The sequence below is a fragment of the Carcharodon carcharias genome, chromosome 18, assembly GCF_017639515.1.
Source record: "Carcharodon carcharias isolate sCarCar2 chromosome 18, sCarCar2.pri, whole genome shotgun sequence".
NCBI classification, from domain to species: Eukaryota; Metazoa; Chordata; class Chondrichthyes; order Lamniformes; family Lamnidae; genus Carcharodon; species Carcharodon carcharias.
This window is the reverse complement of record NC_054484.1, coordinates 89365984-89389232: the sequence shown is the minus strand read 5'-3', so window position 1 is coordinate 89389232 and position 23249 is coordinate 89365984. Positions and strand designations below refer to the sequence as shown.

Here is a 23249-nt window from a genome sequence, read left to right as displayed (position 1 = left end):
TCATCAGGATGCTGAGGAGCAAGGGAGAGGGGATTCCTCAGGGTGCTGAGGGGCAAGGGAGAGGGAACTCCTCAGGGTGCTGAGGGACGAGGGAGCGGGGACTCTGTCAGGTGCTGACAGTTCCAGGCGAACTTTTGAAGGGATTCTGGTTGAGCCCCTCTGAACACATCAGAAATCCAAATGCATCATGGACCCTCTTTTTGTTTTACATGCCTTGTGGAGGTTTTAAACACCCATCGAAGGCAAATAACAGGTCTGGTGGTGAGGGGCAGAAGAGGCAGCAGGGATTACTTGTGCTGGGGGTTCCCACTCCTGTGGCCTACTGTGAGCCACTGTAGCAGTAAGGTGAAGTGTAGTGACCTCCACAGTGGGGGTTCTGGTGGGCTGCACCTCAAGGAAGCTCCCTGGTGCGAGAAATGGGAGGTAGATTATACATTATTAAGATTGACCTCTTACTCAGGAGGTGAACGGGACTGTGACTGGAATCAGGGGTAAGTAGGGAGCCTGGGCAAATTCTACCCCTCCCCCTCACCCCAAGGCCCTGTGCAGACACTTGAGTTCAGAAGTCGGCACATAAGAAATAGGAGGAGTAGGCCATTTGGGCCTTTGTGCCTACTCCATGGAGTAAGATCATGGCTGATCTGATTGTGACTTTATCTCCACTCTCCTGTCTGCCCACCACCCTTGGTTGATCAAAACACTGTCCAACCCAGCCTTGAATATATTCAATGACCCAGCCTCTACTGTTCTCTGAGGAAGAGAATTCCCAACACTAATAATCCTCTAAGAGAAGAAATTCCTCATAATTTACAGGTGAAAAATGAGTCAGTCTCACCATGTTTCCAAAGCTTACTCTCCAATACTTTAAAATAATTACCATGAGTTCACCCCTAAGGATAGCTCCATACTCATCACTGATCTTACTAAGATCCTCCAGCTTCTGGCCTGAGGCTGTGTCCCGGTATTTCTCGATCTCCTGCAGGGCTGCCTCTGCCCCATCCTGGGACTGGCATTTATCAACAGGTTGTGAGGCTAGCAGGTAAATCCCAGAATCACACCAGTGCATGGCCTATGGGAAAGAAGAGATGGTGCAATCAGTACAGACACAGCAAGTCATCAAAATCAAATGGCTTGGTAGAGATATAACTTTCACCCAGCCACTGGTGGAGACAAGCCAAAATGTATTGGTGCCAATCCGTAGCCCGGGATAATGGAGAGAGAAAAGACATCCGCCTAAGCCAAAACCACATAGTTGATATGAAGGAGTGATCAACCAGCATCATGCAGAGCCTATGTAAAATGGGAAGAGCCCAATGGGAAAGGAAGCGAGTTAGGTAGAGATATATCTTTCACTCATTTACATGGGAACTATTTAGCAGGAAACATTTTCTTCAACTCTGAAGAAGGGTAATATGGACTCGAAACATTAACTCTGTATCTCCCTCCACAGATGCTGTCAGACCTGCTGAGTTTCTCCAGCAAGTTCTACTCTTGTTTCAGATTTCCAGCATCCAGTGTTTTGCTTTAATATTGAAGTTTCTGTTATCCACCACTCTACCAACCAAAATTTCTGATGTTCCCCTAACACAAATCACCAACCAGACGCAATTAGAAAGATATCCGGAGCCCTCTCCTGTATACTGTATTATTGTACACTTTAATTTATGTTTTAATGTATTGTTGAAGGTTAGCGGTAAAAAGAACACTGTTCTTAACTTGCGGAGTGCTTGCATACTAGTTCATGTTACAAGTGTTGTGCTGTGTTCCATGGGTAAATTAACCAGCTGCATCTATTTGTTTCCCCTGCACATGCTGGATAACAGATTGTACTGTAATGAAATCACTCTTTGCTGGTGAAAATCATGGTGCAGGGCTTCACATTATTATGAAGAGCATGTTACCCAGGGCATTGAATTCATTTAACTTTGGCAATCCCATCTGTCATCACAATCAAAGAGAATGCCCCCAAGTCTGCCTATATTTAATACGTGTGCATGTATGTTTGTATGTGTGTGTGTGTGTGTGCACCCAAGTGAGTGTGGCCTCTTCTACCAAGCTGAATTTCTTTTTTGTAACTGCATAATCATTAATGGACCAGATTTTTCTATAGCAGAGTATCTATTGACATCTGCCATTAATTAGATATGCTCTTGCACATTTAATTTTTTGAATTGTGTGTGGGGCAAGTTGCTGGAGGTGCAAGCTGATAACAGTGCAGTGAAGGAAACAACACATCTGGGGCCTGAACCAACAAGGCAATCAACCGTGTACCACCTTAACCAAGCAGATGAAAGATTATGAGACTAATAGCACAAGGACTGAGGAGGAACTGTAAATCAGTGTGGGTTAATTCAACCTAAATCAGCAACAGATAGAGAAATAAAGAGCGGAATAAAATATTGGATTGAGAGGAAAAAAACGACAGAAAGGAAAAGTAAAGAAGAAATTTTAATTGAAAGTTTAAATTTAAAATCAATTCTCAGTGTCAGAAAGGTCAGTTGACAGTAACTAACATATACCGCGCTGTTTACAGGGTACTTAAACCGGAATGGACAAGACTTTATCTTCCTATATCGCGTTTAGTTTACACCAATCACCCAAATACAGCAACATCAAACAACTCTATGCATTTTAATGATAAAGCTGACAGAAAGATAGCTTTATCGCAAAGCTACTGGTGGAGCGGCACTTAAGTTTAACCGCACATCTATCCCTCAACTAAATTTGCAGTACTCTTTACGCATAAATAACGTGAATGCCAGGAGTCTCAATTATTTTTACAGCAAAATCTGAGCCAATTTCTTTAATTAGGTCTTCAGAGCTTTGCAAAGTCTTCCATAGGTTAGAGGCCACTGCAGATGGCTTTGTTGGGGACAAGCAATGTTTCCCAAAATAGAGATGCCTCTAGGCAGACAGATTGTAGTCTGCTAGGGTCGTATGATGAGACTGCTGTCAATGCAATGAGGTGTATAATCATCAGACGAAGGACTATTTGAAAAATAAGCATACTCAAAGACACAATTAACTTAGAAGCATGTACTTTTATTAAGTAAATAAAATATAAAATTATACTGGCCCATAAACTCCGAGCTCCAGGGCGACATAACTGAGCGACATCCCAAAGATGAGCTGGGGTACTCCCCCACCCCCCAGAATTCCCCAGGGTAAGGATTGCATGGCAATTGCCCAGGAAGTTCAAACTTCCACTGAGAAATTACCCTTCACTGGGAGCCATCCGAAACTCCGATCTAAATCACAGTTTTCGGATAGTTTGGACTGTATTACAGCAATAGTTATCTTGAACAGGTTAGAAGAATTAAAACTACTTCTAGCTACTGGGTAAATATTGTACCAACCCACCTCAAACCCCATAGGACTCCCCCCTCCACCCACCGCTCCCCCCACAACCCCCTTGCTGCCCACTTACTGACTCTTCATGGGAACCCCCGACCATTCCCCCCAACCGTCCCCAACTAACGCCCACCCTCCTCAGACACCCCCAAGGGCTGCCCACTGCCTTCCCCAGCCCCCTGGGTACCCTCCACATCCCCCAACTAAACCCCCAGCCCCCACCTACTACCCTCTCCACCCCAATACTAAACCCCCACTGACTATCCCCCCCAAGCCCCTGACTAAACCCCCACATCCACCCCGACTAAACCCCCCCTGACTAAACCATCCCCCATCCCCCCGACTACTTTCTCCTTGGCTTTTCTAAGTGGACCTATCTGCTTTATGGCAGCTAGTGCAGTAAAAAAAGGGGATGCGTCTTCCTTATCTCCAACTCAGCTGCCCTTGGCAACCTGCTGCACTGCACCTTTCTCACCCACCCCCAGTCTGAAAATTGAGTAAGATAAGTGCAACTGCATTTCAGGGTAAGTGACTAGGAATGGAGTGGCAATCCAACCTTGATTGCCACTCCACGCAAGTTACGGCCCATTATATTTCAGTCATAAGACTATGATTAGAACAAGTCAACATGGTTTTACTAAAAGAAAACCCCGTTTGACAAATATGTTAGTTTTTCGAGGATGTAACTAGTAGGATCGATAAGGGGAAACCAATAGATGTAGTATACCTGGATTTCCAAAAGGCATTTGATAAGGTGCCGCACAAAAGGTAAATAGGCAAGATAAGAGCTCATGGAGTTGGGGGTGATATATTAGCATATATAGAGGATGGGTTAATGGGTAGAAAACAGAGAGTGGACGTAAACAGGGATTTTTGAAGTTGGTAGGTAGTGAATAGTGGAGTGCCGCAAGGATCAGTATTGGGGCCTTAGCTATTTATAATATTATATTAACTGTTATATATAATATATTAATGACTTAGGTGAAGAGACAAGAGAGTAATGTATCAAAGTTTGTTGATGATACCAAGCTAGGTGGAAAGATAAGCTGTGGGGAAGACACAGAGAGGCTGCAAAGAGATATAGACAAGTTAAGTGAGTGGGTAACAAGATGGCAGATGGAGTATAATGTGGGGAAATGTGAAGTTATTCACTTTGGTCATAATAGAAAAGCAGAATATTTTTAAAAGGTGTGAAACTTATAACTGTTGATGTTCAAAGAAACTTGAATGTGCTCACACAAGGAATGCAGGAAGTTAAGCTGGTGCAACAGCAATTAGGAAGACAAATGGCATGTTGGCCTTTATTGCAAGGGGATTGGAGTGCAAGAATGAAGAAGTCTTGCTAGAGTTGTACAGGATTTTGGTGAGACCACATTTGGAGTACTGTGTGTAGTTTTGGATTCCATATTTAAGTAAGGATGTACTTGCATTGGAGGTGGTACAGTGAAGGTTCACTAAATTGGTCCCTGGGATGAGGGGGTTGTCCTATGATGAGAGGCTGAATAAACTGGGTCTATATCTACTGGAGTTTAGAAAAATGAGAGATGATCCCATTGAAACCTACAAATTTCTGAAGGGGCCAAGATAGTGTGGATGCTGAGAGATTGTTTCCGCTGGTCAGGAAGTCTGAAACATGGGGGCACAGTCTCAGGATAATCATTTAGGACTGAGGTGAGGAGAAATTACTTCACTCAAAGAGTTGCGAATCTTAAGAAGTCTCTACTCCAGAAGGTTGTGGATACTCCAGCACTGAATGTATTTAAGGCTGGGATAGACAGATTTTGGTCTCTCAGGGAATGAAGGGATATGGGGAGCAGACGGGGAAATGGAGTTGAAGCCCAAGGTCAGCCATGATCATATTGAATGGCGGAGCAGGTTCAATGGGCCATGTGGTCTACTCCTATTTCTTGTGTTCTTGTATTCTTAATATACATATGATAACTTAAACATGCTTCAGCTTTACATCTCTAGCAAATCAGCGTGCACTGCAAAGAATGCCCAATGCCCCAAACCACTTTACTTCTCTGTTTCCCAAACAGCTCTAGGTTTTCCTTTCTAACTATAAACAATATTTTAAAATCAAATAATATTAAAAAAAGAATGTATGACTTCAAACTGGGGACTCAATTGCATGTGTTTCCCAGCTAAAGTATACTCAGTCTAGCCGAATTAGCCCCCTTCCTCCAATTACCATTTCTATTTAATATAATAGCGTATCCATATCCTAACTAAACTGTTTAAAATAGATTATACACATTGTTTATAACTTATTTAAAAAACTTATGCATCACTTGACTTCCTGCTGCCATACTTTCTGTGACATTTTTCCTTCATGAGTTTCTATTTTGACACTTTAGACTGGATTTTACCTGGCCATGTTGATTGCATATTTACGGCTTTCTGTGCTAATTCAGCTGACATTCTGATTTTCTTAACGTTCCTCAAGGTGAGAATTAATCAATTTGACTTGAACTTATTTTATTTTTAATCATAAATATTTAAAATTCAATAGCTTTGTAGATGAACTTTGTAACTAAATCATTTAAAAATTGGCCTTCCAGCTCAGCTTGTGGTATTTGTGCCTCGCTGTTATGCTTCCTTTCCACCTGGAATACTAACAACATCCTGTTCAGGCTCCTGGTTGTGCTTTTTTAACTGGCTGCTGCCAGATTTGTTTCTTGCAAAGCATCTTCCCCAAAACTTAGCCCTGTCCCCCTCCCTCAGGTGCAGCAACGGGGTGGGGTGTGGTGACATGAAAGTAAGCTATGAGCCAACCACCTGATGAGAGTTGATCCACGGTCACCAGTTGGCCAGTGTGTGGGGACTCAGGGTGATTCAGAAGTGTTGGTTTGTAACAGCTTTGCCACCTCACATTGGTGTGACACAGTTAAAAATGGATGCAAGCTTTTATTCCCTGCTTCTCTAGCTAATCAGAGTCTGATTGTTGCTTGTTAACTCTATTCATTCCTCTCGTATTCCCTTTCCATCAGGAGTTCAGCAATCCTGAGGCAAAAGGGCTGTTTTTGTAGCGCAGCCTGGTCCTCTGGAGAATGTGAGACAGAGCCCCCCTCCTGCACTGAGTTCTCACGGCTCATGTTCCATACATGGGGCAATGCTGCTCGCAACAAAAACGCCATAACTGTGTCTGCACCACATGTGTTGGCATCACAAAATGTGCAACCTCAACATCAGCAATTGCCTGCACCAGTAAAGGCAGGAAGATTCAATGAGAAACAGGTCTTCAAAGCTGCAAGAAAAGCAGCAGATTCACATGGAGGTGTTTCACGATTGTGAGAGGGGCATTTTAAGAGCAAAATAAGATGGCTAGTGATGATAACCATGATGATAATCTGTGGGAGGGTAAGGGTGAACTGTGACTAGGGTTTAAGTCTCTTTAGCGATAATCACATGTAGGTTTGAGAATAATTTAGCTAGGACCACACTAAACTATTAAAACTTCTTAAGAATGTAAGAAATCAAAGCAGGAATAAGTCACTCAGCCCTTAGAGCCTGCTTTGCCATTCAATAAGATCATGCTGAGTCTTCTACCTCCGCTGAACCTTCCTGCATTATCTCCATATCTCTTGATTGCCTTATAATCAAAAAATCAATTCATCTCTGACCTGAATGTACTCAAAGATTAATTTAATAAAAGATTAAATCCATTAGCTCACCAGAATTAAGAGCTCCAAAGGTTCACAGCCTTTTGAGTGAAGATGATTCAGTTCTAACTGGCCGATCCCTTATTCTGAAACAATGACCCTTTGGTCTAGATTCTTTGGCCAGGGGAAGCAACCTCCTGGCATCTATTCTGTCATGCTTTTTACGAATGTTATGTTTCATTCTTCCCAACTTTATGTGAATTCCAAACTCACCTCAGCGTCATCATTGGGGTTGATGGCTATAACTCACGTCATCAGGAATGAAGAATACAGTTCAGTGACTTCAAAAAGCTGAAGAACTGAAGCAGGAACTACAGTGTTCAATGGTTCAATGTTCTGTGTTTGATTATGAGTCTGTTTACAATTGATGCTCACAGTGCTTGGTTAGTTAAACCTGGGTGCGGACTCAGGGAAAAGTAAACAAAGCTGGAAAAAGAGCTGGAAGCTGAAGCTGAAGCATGGAGCAGATATTTTAAAGCACTGCGAATAAAACCTGTTACACACATGGAGACTGCTGTCACCTCTGCATTGCTCTAAGGGATATAAAATATATAACAGGCACAAAACCCTATTTCAACCATCACCTACCCCAGTCTTTCAACCACTGAGTAAAGATCTCAATCTACGCTCCTGGTTGGATTAGGTTAGAAATCTACCTGTGATTCGATTATCTCTTCAAAGTATGTGCATTTTGACTTGAGGTGTGTCAGGAATGTGCAATTTTAATTACTAAATAGTATGATGAGCATTAAATGTATATAAAAGTAATTTGCCATAACTAACCCCAGTAGGTGAGTGCTGCCTGAAGCACTCTATTGTAGAAGATACCCTTAAAACCCATGCTTGCATTGTATACCATTCTTAATTTTCTCTGTAGTTCAGCAATACATTTACCTGTTCCAGCCTCTTGTGCAACTCCATTGATTGATTAAGCAGTTCCTTCTTGGTTTTTATTCCGTTCACTAGGTTGGCACAGACAGTTCTCAGCTCAATGCATTTGGGGAGTATTGAATCCACAGCGTAGTGATTGTCCTCTATCAGCTGATCTCCTTGGACAGCCAAGTCTTCAGCTCTCTCCAGTGCTTCCTGTTACAACATAAACAGCAGGTTTTCCAAAGCGCTACTATTTTGGTGTTTTCCTTTGAATACTCGATTTTCAAAGCGTTTTTATAATTTAGAAAGTGAGTGCGAGCTTTGCTTAACAAAAACCATGCAGAAATTGACATAATGTAATTTGTATAAATTCATTGGGGTATTTAATAAACATATTTCACCTAATTGACATTAAATTCTGGGCCCATTTTCACAGAATATGCAATTCTATTGCTAGGAACTCAGGAGAGTTACCCCTTTGGCAATCCTTAAATACTTCACATTTTTGCAGATGGTGGACAGACCTTAGGGAGTTAGGAGGTAAGTTACTTGCCGCAGAATTCCCAGCATCTGACCTGCTCATGTAGCCACAGTATTTATATGGTGAGTCCAGTTCAGTTTCTAGTCAATGGTAACCCCCAGGATTCTGTCAGTCGGGTTGGGGTGGGGGTGTTGGGGTGGGGCGGGGTGGGGGTTGGTGTTATGTGGTTTAGCGATGGCAATGCCACTGAATGTCAACGGAAGATGTTTGGATTCTCTCCTGTTGGAGATGGTCATTGCCTGGCACTTGTCTATCAATTACCTGCTTCCCTTCCTGTCTGGCTCCCAGCGCCCCAATTGGATTATCAGTTGACAACTCCTGTTGGTTGGGTTTGTTGTGTTCTACCTTTCCCAATTTTAACGTGAATGCCTGATGAGATACTGCGATGAGATCATGAATGAGTTAGCATACCTGGTGGCTGTGGGACACACCTTTGTTCATTCACTTATTGAACACTAATATCAGGCATGCCTAATGGGAGAATAAAAATTGTGCAGGTACACTTTAGCAAAGCCGACCCCACACTTAAATGTGACCTGTTTCCAAATCCTTCCTGTGGCAAGTAGGTTAAAAGGCCCTGAAATGCAACAACTTCCCAATTATATTTTAACAGGCTTGTATTATAACAATTACCTGAGACTTTTCTTCAAGGTTACAAAGGTTCCTGACAATGTGGCCCACATGGGAGGAGCTGTTTCCCATATCCGTGAAGGTGCTGTGTCGTTCAGTTACAACACCCAAAGCTGCCTTGACCTAAAAAAGCAAGGAAATAAAGGGATGTGTTAAATGTTGCAAGTTCTCCAAATCCAGCAAAGATTTGGATGGTCATCGGAGTTTGATATTGGATATCTCCAATGACAGGTACAGATACGACACATCCATTCCAGCTGTGTATGTTAAAAATTTATACACAACTTTTGATGTTTTGCCAGTATTTGCTGAAAGTTTTCACAGATGCATCGCTTCATTCATCAGATGGGAGATGCCCAAGCTGTCCTATTGGTCAAATTTCGCTAGTGAGCTCCTTTTGCCCAGCTTATGAAGTCACTCCAGATTTTTCTCTTGCCTGCATGCTAGGGAACTTATTCCTGGGTCTGTACTCAGGTGAACTGGATCGCTTGGGAACAGTGAGTATCAGCAAATCAGCCAAGAGTCCATGAGCAAGAATGCAGGACACAGTAAACTATATACTCCATTTATATAATTCTTAACTTTAACATAGAAACACAAAGTGCTTCACAGAAGAGTAATGAAACCACCTGGATGCTGATTCAAAGGAGATATGGCCAAAATATTGATCAGAAAAGTCTTTTTTTAAAAATAGACAGAGAAGTGAAGTGTTTGAGGGATTGAAGGGGCTGAATATACAGCTACTTCTCCTTCAAATCTGCAATCTTCTCCCCACCCAAATAATCCATCATTGACCTCTCTGCCCTGGTAAACCATCGCCTCACCTCCAACCTCCCTTTCCTCTCAATACCTGAACATACTGTCGCGTCTCAAATCCATGCCCATATTTCCTGCAACTCCACGCTTGCTTCCTTCCAATCAGGTTTCTGTCCCCACCACAGCACTAAAATGGTCTTTATCAAAGTCACAAATTATATTCCATGTGATCGTGGCTGTGGTAAACTTTCCCTCCTCACACCTATCAACCTGTCTGCAGCCTTTGACACAATGGAACAGACTATCCTCCAATGCCTCTCCTTAGTCAGCCAGCTGAGTGAGACTGCACATGCCTGGATCCATTCTTATCTATTCAGTCCATCCTGAGAATCACCTGAAATGGCTTCTTTTCCCACTTGCACACTCTGGATTGAATCCTCCAAGGATCTATCCTTGGCCCCCTCCTACTTCTAATCTACATGCTTTTCCTCAGCAACATCATATGAAAACACAGCAGGTTCCACATGTACACTCTTCTTTGAGGATATAACAAGCAGAGTTGATAAAGGGGAACCGGTAGATGTATAGTATTTGGATTTCCAGAAGACATTTGATAAGGTGCCACATAAAAGATCATTGCACAAGACTGGAGCTCACAGTATTGGGGGTAATGTCTCAAATTGTCACGCTGCTTGTCTGACATCCAGTATTGAACAAGCAGAAGTTTCCTCCAACTGAACATTGAAAAGACCAAAGCCTGGTCTCCGGTCCTTGCCGCTAACTCCTTTGCTTTGCCATTGCCTCCAACTCACTCACCAGCCACCTTCTGAAGCTAAACAAGACCATTCACAAACTTGGTGCCTTTTTTTGACACTGAGCTGAGCTTCAAGCCCAGTTTCTTCTCTGTAACTAAAACCACTGGCCTAACATCGGCCAGCCCTCTATAACAGCACCAACTCTGGCCTGTCTCATGCCTGGCCTGGCATGCTACAGAAACACTCATCCATGCCTTTGCTGCCACTTTCATTTTCCCTCAACTCATCTGTTCCAAGCCAGCCTACCACCCTGAACCCTCCATAAACTTGAAGTCACCCAAAACTCTGCTGCCCATATTCTAACTTGCACCAAATCCTGTTCGACCAACCTTGTGCTCCCTGACTTACACTCACTCGTAGTTTGACGACATCTCAATTTTAAATTTCTCATCCTTCCTATCACTGTAGCTTCTTTTAACCTTACAGCCGCACCGAGCTCTGTGTTCCTCTACTTCTAACCCCTTGCACACATTTTCACCACTTTCCTGCTGTGTTACTATAATGATACAACGTCTTGAGCTTAGTCACTGTACAAGATACCAATCACTCATAAGGGATTGGGTAAACACATTGTGGATTCATTTATTAAGACTAGGCACATGAGAACAGATACACGTCGGCATAAAACTTGAAGACATCAGAGCTGTGTGTGTGCGTGCTCAAAGCAAAAGTGAACTAAGACTGGATCACATGACACACTTCCCTTCATGCTGATATCCCTCAAAGGCATATGACAACATTTCCTCCTTTGCAGTGCTCCTTGCAAACCTACTTGACCAATTGTTTGGCCACCTGCCCTATTATCTCCTTAAATAGTCTTGGTCTCAAATGCAGTTTGAGAATGCTCCTGTGAACTGCCTTGGGATGTTTGACTGCATAAATGCACTTCACACATGTAAGTTCCTGTTGTTGCTGAGGTGTCTCTATGTGAACTTTGTCACAGAATTGCAAGTCACTTATGTCAGGTGATGGCTTTTTAAACCATCAATTTAGAATGGGAGAATTTAAACTGCAAGTGTGCATAAATGTTCCTAGATTTTCAATATGCTAACATTCTGACTGTATAGCTTGGTTTATTCCAACTGGCAATATTAATCGGAGTAGGATTTGGTAATATAAACATAAGGGAACAGGCCTGAAAGATTAATCCTCCAGTTCCTCAACAGCATCCAGACATCAGACATGATGCTCCATAGTGAGTGTTGGTGCAGTTAAAACACTTGGCAGTTTATTTTGGTGAAAGGGTGAAAACAGACGCTATCTAGGTTCTGTACTCATATGACAGGCCTGTTTGAAACTCTGGTTTTAGCTTGCAGTTTGGAGGCTAAATGATGGCTACTGTAGCAGAAAGCTAAGCTAGAAAGTGACTCATCACAGCTCTAAATAAGAAAATGACTTTAAAGCGCACAGTCAGTAAGAGGCATGCGGTCAGTGAGGGAGACTTCACCTGAGTGAGACAGAGGCCGAGTGAGTATGTTTGGGAATTTGAATCAAAGTAGGAATTTGCTGCATGGGGGGGGGGGGGGGGGGGGGTGTGGGGGGGGGGCGGGGAGGTGCTTTAGATAAAGTTTACTGCAAGAAGTAAAGTGTGCTGAGTGGGGAGTTCAGTGAAGGGCGGGGGAGGGGGTGCTTTTCTCTTCAACTCTTTTTCAACCTCCAGTATTTGATTTCCACTCTACTGCAGGAGCAGGTAAACCAGAAACTGGTATTATTAGTTTTATCAGTATTGTGAGTACTGTATTGTAAGGTTTATTTACAGTGCCGAAACCTATTGGGAGGTGTAGGTTTATTGATTATAATTAATTAATTAGCAATTATTAATTAGCACATATTGGAGGTGGCAGGGCAGGTGATGTGTTGTGATTGCAGGATATGGGAGCTTCTAGATACCAGGATGATCCTGGGCAAACACATCTGGAGGGATGTGAAAGCATTGGAAGCAGTTCAGAGAAGGTTTTCCAGACTAATACCTAGAATGGGTGGGTTGTCTTATGAGAAAAGGTTGGACAGGCTAGGCTTGTATCTGCTGGAGTTTAGAAGAGTAAAAAGCAACTTGATTGATGAGATCCTGAGAGGTCTTGACAGGGTGGATGTGGAGAGGGTGTTTCCTCTTGGAGGATCTAGAACTAGGGGTCACTGTTTAAAAATAAGGGATCACCCACTTAAAACAGAGATGAGGTAAAATTTTCTCTCTTGGAGAGTCGTGAGTCTTTGGAACTCTCTTCGTGAAAAGGCAGGGGAAGCAGAATATTTTTAAGGCAGAGGTGAATAGACTCTTGGTAAGCAAAGGGGTGATAGGTTATCGGGGATAGGCAGGATGCAGATTTGAGATTACTATCAGATCATCCATGATCTTATTAAATGGCGGAGCAGGCTCAAGAGGCCGAGTGGCCCACTCCTGCTTCTTGTTTGTATGTTCGTACTATGATTCAAACTTGCCTGTAGACAGTAAACCACATACCAGCAGGTTGAACATTCAAATGCTGATTAGAAGTAATTTTCTTGGAGCAGCGTATGTAGCCTCCACGCACTCAGTTCCACTGAAGGTGTCGATTGTGTTGATTGATACACGGTGGTGCGTTCCAGTGTGGTGGCCTAGGCAACTACAGGGAACCCATTTAGTGCTAAAAGGGTTAATGGAGAAGTTGAATTATACACCTAGGCCTAAGAGAAAAATACTGCAGCCTTGAGAACAATACCATCTTGTCTGACCACAGTTGTAGGATGAGCCCTGAGACATTCCATTTTGTTCTTTCCCAGGCCGAATGTAATCAGGGTTGTGATAAGCATGTGCGTAAGCACAACATGTGTTGTGAGGGGAATGGAAATTTACTGGAACATGGATTGGTCAGTTAACGTATGCAAATAAGCGGATAGGTTTGTGCAAAATTTACTGATTGGCTGTAAAAATGCTTTTAACAGGTCTGCGTGTATTCTGCTACGAGACGGTACAGTAGCTCTCATTGTGTTGTCTCCCTTGTGCACAATAAATGGGGTTTCTACGTACAAAACAATGCCTTGGTGTGATTAATCTCTGACACCAGGAAGGCTCAAGGGCTGAGGGAGAAGGGTCATAGGTTCTTGCACTGAAAGCCTGGTGGAAGAGGGATGTCTTTTCCCCACTGGGTGCAGGGGGTGGGGGGCACCCCAGTAAGTGAATAATGAAAGCTGAGCGTAGCTTCAAATGGCACTCAACAACAACCTGCTTACTCTTGTTTTGCTACGTCACTGTCAGGAAAGCTCGGTAAATGAAGCATTAGCCACCAAGATCCTGTGCAGTCTCTTTAATATGTGCTAGCCTGCATTATAATTGTCTTCAGGCCATTGACCATCCTCAGACCGAGAGTTTCTAGCACTTTAATTCCTGTACCAAGATGGTGCCTTGCACTAAAGATGGTTTATACAGATGTTGCAGCTCAAGATTCTACCTTGGCCATGTCAGAGTTTCTTTAGTGCCTGAAGTATACAAGGAAAATCACCCCCTTAAGAGTTAAACATGTGAAACAAATGGGCTAGAGGGAGAACACAGGATTAAGTTATGGATTGGTCTCTGCAGTACAACTCCGTACAATCACTGTTATTCTGTTTGTAAAAGTAATTTGTGTTGTAAATGTTAAAAAGAGACCACTGACGTTGATCAGAAGAGATGCATTGCTGCAAGCACTTTCTCTGGGCATTCTGAACAGTCTGTATTCAATGAGCTGTTTCATTACTAGAGACATGCTGTCTGATATGTGGAATTATCATTCTGCTGCACGCACAATGTGACAGGGGCTGGGAGTGGGGTAGGGCTCAGCACTCACTGCTCTCACATGGAGGGGTATTGTTGGGGGGTGGGGAGAATGTGTTGTTGGGGGGGGAGGGGGTGCTCAGCACTCACCTCTCGGAAATCTTGCTCAAAGCGTCGGAGATGTAGGCATTGTTTGAGCTTTAGCTGGTGCTTATTCCAAAACTCATCAAAGGCTATTTCAGTCTCATTCAACTGAACAAGCAACCTACAAACAGAAGGAAAAGATAAGAGACAGACCCTGAACCATCTGCTTAAGATTAATGGGAAATAAAATACCAGTTTGTGAATCTCTGTAGGACTGTTATTAAATAAACTCTGTCACATTCCCACTTGCATTTGGTATCCAAGCCCTAAACTAGTGGGAACACAAAGCTGAAAAGCTATATATTTTTTCCTTATTCTTTCATGGGATGTGGGTATCACTGGCAAGGCCAGCATTTACTGCCCATCCCTAAAAGTCCTTGAACTGAGTGACTTGCCAGATCATAGCAGAGGGCAGTTAAGAGTGAGTCTGGAGTCATATGTAGACCAGACTAGGTAAGGATGACAGATTTCCTTCCCTAAAGGACATAAGTGAAACAGGTGGATTGTTATGACAACCAACAATGGTTTCATGGTCACCTTTACTGAGACTAGTTTTCAATTCCATTTTTTTTTATTAATTGAACTTAAGTTCCACCAGCTACCATGGTGAGATTTGAACCCATATCCCCACAGCATTAGCTTGAGTGTCTGGGTTACTACCAGTGACATTGCCACCATGCACCGGCCCCCTGCTCCCCAGAGATACCCATCGCTATTTATAGATGTGGTTCTCAGTAATCATGGAGCAGTGTTCAACACAGCCGCATTCATGGCCCAAGAGGGCTCAGCACAATGTATGAACTGTCCGTCCAGAGATGTTATCAATCACCACTGCACTGATATTAAAAATGCTGCTCCCTTTCAATGTGATCCTTTCAATCACAGTCTTTGTCAACACAAAACAGAATCACTGCCATGCTGTAAAAGGTACAGTGGGAGTGTGTTTTTCCAGGGCAGTGGTGTTTCAACTTTAAGAACATAGTGTGAGATGAAGAAGGGTGGGAAGAGCTTCATGTGCAACATAAAAACCAACATAGACCACTTGAACCAAGTTGTTAATGTCTTGTCAGTTACATTGTTAAGGTTAAGAGAAATAGGTGATTGTATTAATTGTCTTTGACCACATCTAAATAGGGGATAGCTGGGACACTGGGCAGAGTGGAAGGAGAGCTGTGGGACTGAACAAGTCAATAAACTTAATAAAGGAAAGCTCTGTGCCTTGCTTTTGACTTCAACTGGCTTGGATCCTATTAACACAACTAACTATTTCTGTCCAGGGTAATGTTAGTAATATAATACAAATAAAAACCTACAAACATCAGAAATATGAAGCAAAAAGAGAAAAACCTGGAAGCGCACAGTATCTGTAGAGAGAACAGGCAAGTTCATGTTTGGATTGGAGCCTTGATCAAACCCAAACATTAGCCTGTGTTTTTCTCTTTCCATATGCTGACTAGTAATTGCTTGGTTCCAACACATTCTTTTTCAGGATTAGGAAACAATCAGCTATGATGTTTTATTCACCTCCTGACAGATCAGTTCCATATAGTTATGCACATTACTGCTTTGTGCAGCAGACAGAATTAAAGTTGAGACACCCTTTCAGTACACTACAATTATATCTCTGACAGCAATGCAATTCAAGATCCCCAAAAGAAGTCAGGGTCCAGAAACATTGATCCTGGCCTCTGCTGTGAGCTGTTCGGGCCCTCATTCGGTATCATCATTCTCAGACATGGTGTCCTACGCCAGAAAGAGCAGTGGCAACCGATGTTTTAGCAATTAATGATCTGGTCTCGACATGCAGTACGTGTACCTCACAGCTCACCTCTCCACAGTGGCCTTATTATCCAATTCATCTGTGTTCAATTTATGATCTGGATTGGTGTCAACTGGTTCCAGAATGCTGGAGAGGAGGGAGGAGCCGTGCCTTCGTGCATTATTTATATCGTCCTTTCGAAGAGAGAGGGTAAAAACAATTAAAAACTGATGGGCAAAATCAGAATTCCAGCTTAAGTTATAGGATTCTAATGTTTTCTAACTGAGAACAAGTAATGTTGCTGATTTGACTCTGATATCAGGGTCAGTGAGAAGATTTGTAGCTCATTTCACTCTGATATTGGAGTCAGTGTGAAGATTTGTTGCTGACTTCACTCTGATATCAGTCAATGTGAAGATTTGTTGCTGACCACTGATATTGGAGTCAGTGTGAAGATTTGTTGCTGATTTCACTCTGATATTTGAGTCAGTGTGAAGATTTTTTTTACTGATTTGACTCCTTGTTGGTGTTAGTGTTTTCTGTTGATATTGGGTTATCTGAAACTAGTTCATCTTCAGTTCCAGACACATCACCCTCAAGGGGGACCTTCTGGAAATATCCACAGCATGCTTGCTACATTGGCTGTACTGTTTCCAACTCAAAAAAAAGGCAGTAGAAACACTATGGCAAGAATAGACTGAGGGGAGAGAATATCTTCTCTACTTTCAAAGAAAACTATTATCTGTGTATTCCAAAGCCAAATTCACAAGCCCACCAGTTCCTCCCAACAAAGTGAGCGTATGGATACTTCTTTAATAATGGGAAGATTTTAATAATTAAGTATAAAACTGACCTGAAATGAATGTTGGAGTAAAGGACATTAGAATTGATTTATAATTTGCATATATGATATACATAACTGAGATAGCGTGTACGTTAAAGTAATACTCTATTTGTGGTAATTCGATTACACTCTAGTTTTCATTAAAGATAGACACCAATATGTGACATTTAAACTTCAATGCAATTAAGATAATTCATTAGAAGGCAGCTGAAACAAAACACAATAGGAAAACGATGTGATCAGAGTAACCAATAACCCTGGAAAAAGACATGTGTTACAAATGACTACCAAGATATAAGATGAGAAAAACTTTGTTGGAGTTAAGACCACAATCAGATTAGCCATAACTTTAGTGAATAGTGGAGTAGACTTGAGGGGCCAAATGGCCTACTCCTGCTCCTAATTCTTGTGTTCTTTGTAAAGGTTGTTGTTCATGTCCAAGCACATAACACCCATTATCAGGATAGACTTGAAGTGAAAGCAAATTCCCGGCTGTTCCAGTTTATTGCCCTTTTGAAATAATGTGTCTGGTCATCATTTTGATAGCATTTCCATTCAGATGATTACAATGGGATATGATTATAGTTTAGCTCATTTGATATTTTTACATGGTCTCCCGTATGTCTCAAACTTTTCTGTGACATATGTTACATGTACAAGCTAGCATTTGAATTTGGAGGTACTTTAAGAGATAGTGATGCTGATCTTTATAAAACCTGAGGTTAAAAAAAACTGTCTGTAAGGTGAAGCATCATGAATCCCAAATAACAACTGTAAAGTTGGTAGATATTTGATGTCTCCGTTATTGCTGTAACACATGTTCTTTTTTTCAGATGTTCATCTAACATGATAAGATTATATGAAGGAAAGTTTGATTATGCAATTCATGTTACAACATGAAGAAGGGCAATCTATCAGCATAGACGGCTTTTAGAAAAATGATATGCTTGTAGTTTCACTGGGGGACACCAAATGATAAATGTTACCTAGCACAGGATGTGTGTTCCAATGCAGTTTTCGTAAACTTGCCATTGAAAAAAATGTTTATTTGCTGTTTCCTGTTATTATGAGGTTGCTAATGATATAACTAAAGTTCTAGCATGGCTGTTTTAATGAATTTGAGTTTTGATCTTCTTTGTCACACTAATGTTTACCAGTATTATCAAAGTACTCATATGGAAAATCATGGGTATAAAAAGTGGCTTGGAGTTGTGCAGTCACTTCACAGGCCATCGCAATACACCATGTGATCCCTTCATGGTAGGCTTAGTTATATAGTCCCTTCACTGTGAGTATGCATTACAGCGTGTTATGCGGTTATATAGTCCCTTTTGCATAAATATGCACTACCTTCGTCGTATGCTCTACATTACCTTCATCTTGACTCGCTTTTCCCTGTGTATTGTTAAAAGACCAAGAGTAGTTGTCACATCATTTGGCAGTTCAGTTTCAGCCAATTCTGTTCCAAAGGCCTGGAGCATTTGTGCAGTTTCCTTCACGGTTACAGCAAAGCTCTCAATACCCTAATGTACAAGACATAGCAAATATGTATTAGAATGAATCAGGCTAATTAAGGTATATACGCCTTTAAATACAATATTATAAAATTGAATGCAGACTCCGAGTAACCAACAAGGAAAATGTGCCTCAGAATAAATGCATCCTGTTATCGAAAGTGCTCACAATTGTGGCATTAGTATCAAAATGCATGATACTTTCAAATTCACTCACATGAATAAGGTGCAAATTGTTTTATGAGCCTGTAGTCAGGGAAGTTAAAGACATGCCCCTGTTAGTACATGCTGCTGATGTTAGTTTGCTCCACTGCTGTACTAAAGCAATGTAGAATTAGAGAAAGATTATGCGCATTACAAGTTGCGCTTTAGATAAGTTTGTGTGTGCTCCCCTGAATGGATCAGTTCTTATGGATAGTGTGTCAGAAGAAGCCAAAATGTTCTATGTTCAATTAATGATCTCTGTTGCATTATTTTATCTGATCTCGGATGACAGCAAAGGTAGTAGAATCAAGCTCTATAGCCATTGGAAAGTGGGGGGGTGGGGTAGCTGAAATATCATCCAGGGTCACTAGTGCTTCTTACATGGTCAAATAGCTTGTCAACAGGTACTACAATCACATGATGAATAGTTACTCGGGTGAGGTATTGGTGGTCAACGGTGCTTGTGAAACTGCTACACCACCTTGCGGAGTCAAAATTAGCACAGGCACCATGCATCGAGTGACAATTTATTCTATAATCAGTGGGCATTTCAGGAAGAGAGAAGACAGGAAAAGAAAGAGACAAACTTTGTCCATGTCATTGTACTGAAACCTCAGATGTTTTCCGCTTGCTAGTTTAAGGTTACCCAGTTTTTCCCTTTTTTTCCATATAACCAGCCTCAACAATCACTGAAGATATACTTCAGTTTTGGTACCTTATGTAAGGGAATTAGCCATAATCCACAAAGGGTCATTGGCATCACTTTCTGTTAGAGAGTTGCATAGCTGGAGGGGCACCACTCCACAAGCGTGGGTCAAGGTGAGGAGGCAGACCTCCACAAACTACCACAGCCGGTACTGGGACTGAACCCACGCTGTTGGCATCATTCTTCATCACACTCTAGCCAGCCATCCAACTGAGCTAACTGGTCTGATGTGCAAACTTAAGACAATAACTCAATATAATTTTTAAGTCTCAACAATTATAGCTTTTACTTGAGACGTGCCCTGCTGTTCAGAGTTTATCATTTGCATCATAACGTGCTGAAAATGCGAGCTAATAAGAGCACAGCGAGGACAGCATGGTACGAGGGATCTGTGAGTGGTGGATATAACAGTGCATCTCCCTAACCCATGAAATATAATCACATAGAGGAATGACCAGAAGGAAATAGGGTGAACTAGAGTTAAATTAGGTACAGAGATAGAAATAAAGGGTGAGCTTTTAACTCACCCAAGACCTACCCACCTGCACAGAGTTAAAATCAGGCCCAGAGCGAGAAAGAAAGATTGGATTAAAAGAGACAGAAAGGAACATTAAGTTTAAAAAAAAACATTTTACATTTTGAAAATCTCTAAGAAGAATTTACTACCTGCAGGAATGATACTCAAGAGTTTAAATTGTTCCATTTTTGAGCCAGAGAGTTTGAATGGCATTGCACCAACAATTGTCATGTTGCTAAAAGAGTACTTAAGTAGGATCCCTAACCCCTAACTTTCTGTTCGTTTAATGGGCAAATAAAATGCGAATCCAGGAAGTCCTTAAAACAAGGTAGAGTGGCGCAAATTGAGCAACATGTTACAGACATTTGCCACTTTCAGAGAGTCTCTTCAATCCCCTGAGCTCACTGGCTGATTTGTACATTAATAATAGCAATCATCAGCAACACGCAACTAATTTTCCAGGAGATTTTGACACAATGTATGTAATCACTGCTTCAGTCATGGGACAGGGCCAAAAGCAATATGAAGCTTAGAAATTCAATATCAGTTCCAACTGAAGGACACCAGACTGAGCGTCACAGTCTTGAAAAGGTGGTTTAAAACTAGAAGTCTATTGAATAACTGCGCAGATGCTGAAAGCTATTCAAACATTTTCTCGACAACACTAGAAAAAAGGCAAAACAAAAATAAAAAATTACAAGTGAAGAAAAGAAGAGTCAAATAATCACACCAACTGGGAGCCTCCAGGATTTCCTGGGATTTCCCCAGGAGCCTTAACCCGACCTGTGCCTATCACACAGCTAGGCCCGTAAGGAAAGAGGGAACATTTTTGGCTTCCTGCTTCATTTCTTTTTCGTTAATCACTGGGCATCCCTGTGCATCCTCGCCAACTACAGAAACCCCTGCCAACCAAGGCTTCAACAAGGCTTTCAGGGGCTGGCTTTGGAAAGGCAGAAATATTGGGTGGCATTTAATGGAGGTGACGGGGGTCTCACCCACCAGCTGGAGAGCCAGCAAGAGCTCTGTGTCATCTCCTTTAAGAAAGGCCTGCTGTATTAAGTGCCATTCAAGCACTTAACCAGATAGTGGTGAGCTTGCCCCAGGATCAAGGATCCCGGGGGGAGATGGGGGGGAGGGATGAATGCCCCGCCTGCCAGGAGCTGCCAGTTGATCAGAGGCTGGCAGCTCTATTGAATGGCAGCGCCATGTGGGAGCCGGTGGTTGCTGCCGTACAACACCCACTCAAGGCCTAGTATGCTGGATCCCAGGCCAGAGGTGAATGATAACAGGAGGGGTGTCATGGGGGAGGGGGTTGGTTAGCAGCAAGGGCAGGGGGGTGGGTTCTCAGTGGGCTCTCCTTCCCAATGCTGGGTCCCTCAATTAGAAACCGAGTGTCCTTGAACAAGAGACCACCCCCACTCTGCAGGCCGATCCCCCTGCCCTCCACTGGGTTAATACCAGCAGTGGCAGGATGAGGCCCTTAATTAGGCATTAATTTCCCACTTAAAGGCCTCAACTGGCGGTGCGGTGGGGCGGACATTCATGGGCCTACCTGCCATACACTCAATCAGGGTGGAGGCGGGAAGGTGGTGGGGTCTGCACCTGCCACCCTCCCACCTGATTAAATGCCCCCTCCCACACCCTGCTACCAAACTCCTCATGGGCGAAGAGTACTAACTAAAATTCAAAAGCAATGGGCAGAATTTAAGACCATGTTTCAGTGGAATTCTGGCCTTCAGGTGACCAATCTCCATCGGAGTTCAAATCTGAACTAATTTCACACACTAGTGCACTTTCTTCCTCTCAAGCAGAGGACACATTGCACCTCACCATCAGGGTGCCTCCTCAGCGCCAAGGTAAGATCGTCTACCTTTGATTTATTGTTAAACAACAGAAATCACTCAAACCTGACTGTTTTTATTCAGTAGAATTCTTTAACACAAACAGTAAAAATATAATTATTCACGTGGAAATAGCCAAATATGGCAGCTGGACAATCAGTAACTATAAAACCATAGAGGGGCCTGTTACCCATTACATCTGTACTGGCTCGTTGCCAGACTGGTCTAAAACTGAACCCATTCTCCCACACTCTCCAATAGCTCTATATATTTCTCCGCTTCAATTATTTATCTAATTTTCCTTTTGAGGAAACAATACTTTCTGCCTCAACCATTTCTGGTGGTAAAACCTTCCACGCTCCACTGCCCTCTGTGTACAGAATCACTTCTTAAATCCCTTTTCTCAGTCTCACTAACAATTTTAGATTGACGACCCTCTGTTTCCCTAACAGAAAAAATGACTTTTATCTAAGCTAAAGGCTAAAATAAACCAGAAACAAAAATACATCCTTACCCGTTTCATCTTTACATGATCATGTTTATCCTCTGAATTGTCTTTTTTTTTAATGTCAGTGCTTTCATTTCAATTTCCATTTGAAAGTCTCAGCTGCTCTCAAAGCCGATGTTTTTGTCTACCACGGTGCCTCTGTAACTCAGTTTGGATTGTACAATTCTCTCATGTACAGAGGATGTACATTTTTCAGGAGATACCAGTTGAGATTTCCTCAGTTTCAACTTGTTGCTGAGCGTTTCTCGTCCACATTGAAACATTAAGTGGATAAAACTCCAAAGTTTAGTTCGAGTACAAATTTATATTGAGTGTGTATTTTCAGGTAGACAGAGCTTGAGAATCAGAAAAACGCTGCGTGGACTAATTGCAGACCTGAAGGTCACTTTCGTTTTGTATTCGATTAACTTGAGAAAGTGAATGAGAGAGAGAGGGAAGAGGAATGGAAGAGTGCCTTCACACAGTTTTCAAAAATATCAACCGTCTGTTTTTGTTGATAGCATGAGCGGAATCATCTCCTCTCTCTGGTGGCGAGTTTGGGAACAGGAAGGGGATTTACTTAGTCGGGATGGTGGCATTCCAGAACCCCTCTGTCTTCCCATCTCCGCCAGAATCAGTTTCAGGGCGGGAACGCTCATGGTCAGCCTTCCTGTCCCACCGTCAATTGTGGCCGTTAAGTGACCACTAGAGGGCCTCATCCCACCACCGCTGGTATTAACCCAGCTGCAGGTGGGCCTGCCACCATGTGGCGTGCACGGCAGCTACAATTCCGCAGCCGGCTTGTCAGTTCAGTTCTCGGGGGTTGGAATCAGTGCCTGATCGACGGACTCAACATCGGGAAGAAGGGGCTGCTA

At 42.5% G+C, this 23249-nt stretch overlaps 1 protein-coding gene across 1 annotated transcript in view; it reads right to left on the bottom strand.

Moving 5' to 3' along the window:
- mcf2la (mcf.2 cell line derived transforming sequence-like a) overlaps positions 1–23249 on the bottom strand; it is a 201119-nt gene that overhangs the window by 51137 nt on the left and 126733 nt on the right. The window contains exons 7-12 of the mRNA XM_041211957.1: positions 18479–18628; positions 16331–16455; positions 14509–14623; positions 9061–9180; positions 7908–8099; positions 878–1069 (exon numbers count right to left, since the gene is read on the bottom strand). Of these exons, the coding sequence (XP_041067891.1) occupies positions 878–1069; positions 7908–8099; positions 9061–9180; positions 14509–14623; positions 16331–16455; positions 18479–18628 (894 nt within the window). The remainder of the gene's footprint in view (positions 1–877; positions 1070–7907; positions 8100–9060; positions 9181–14508; positions 14624–16330; positions 16456–18478; positions 18629–23249) is intronic.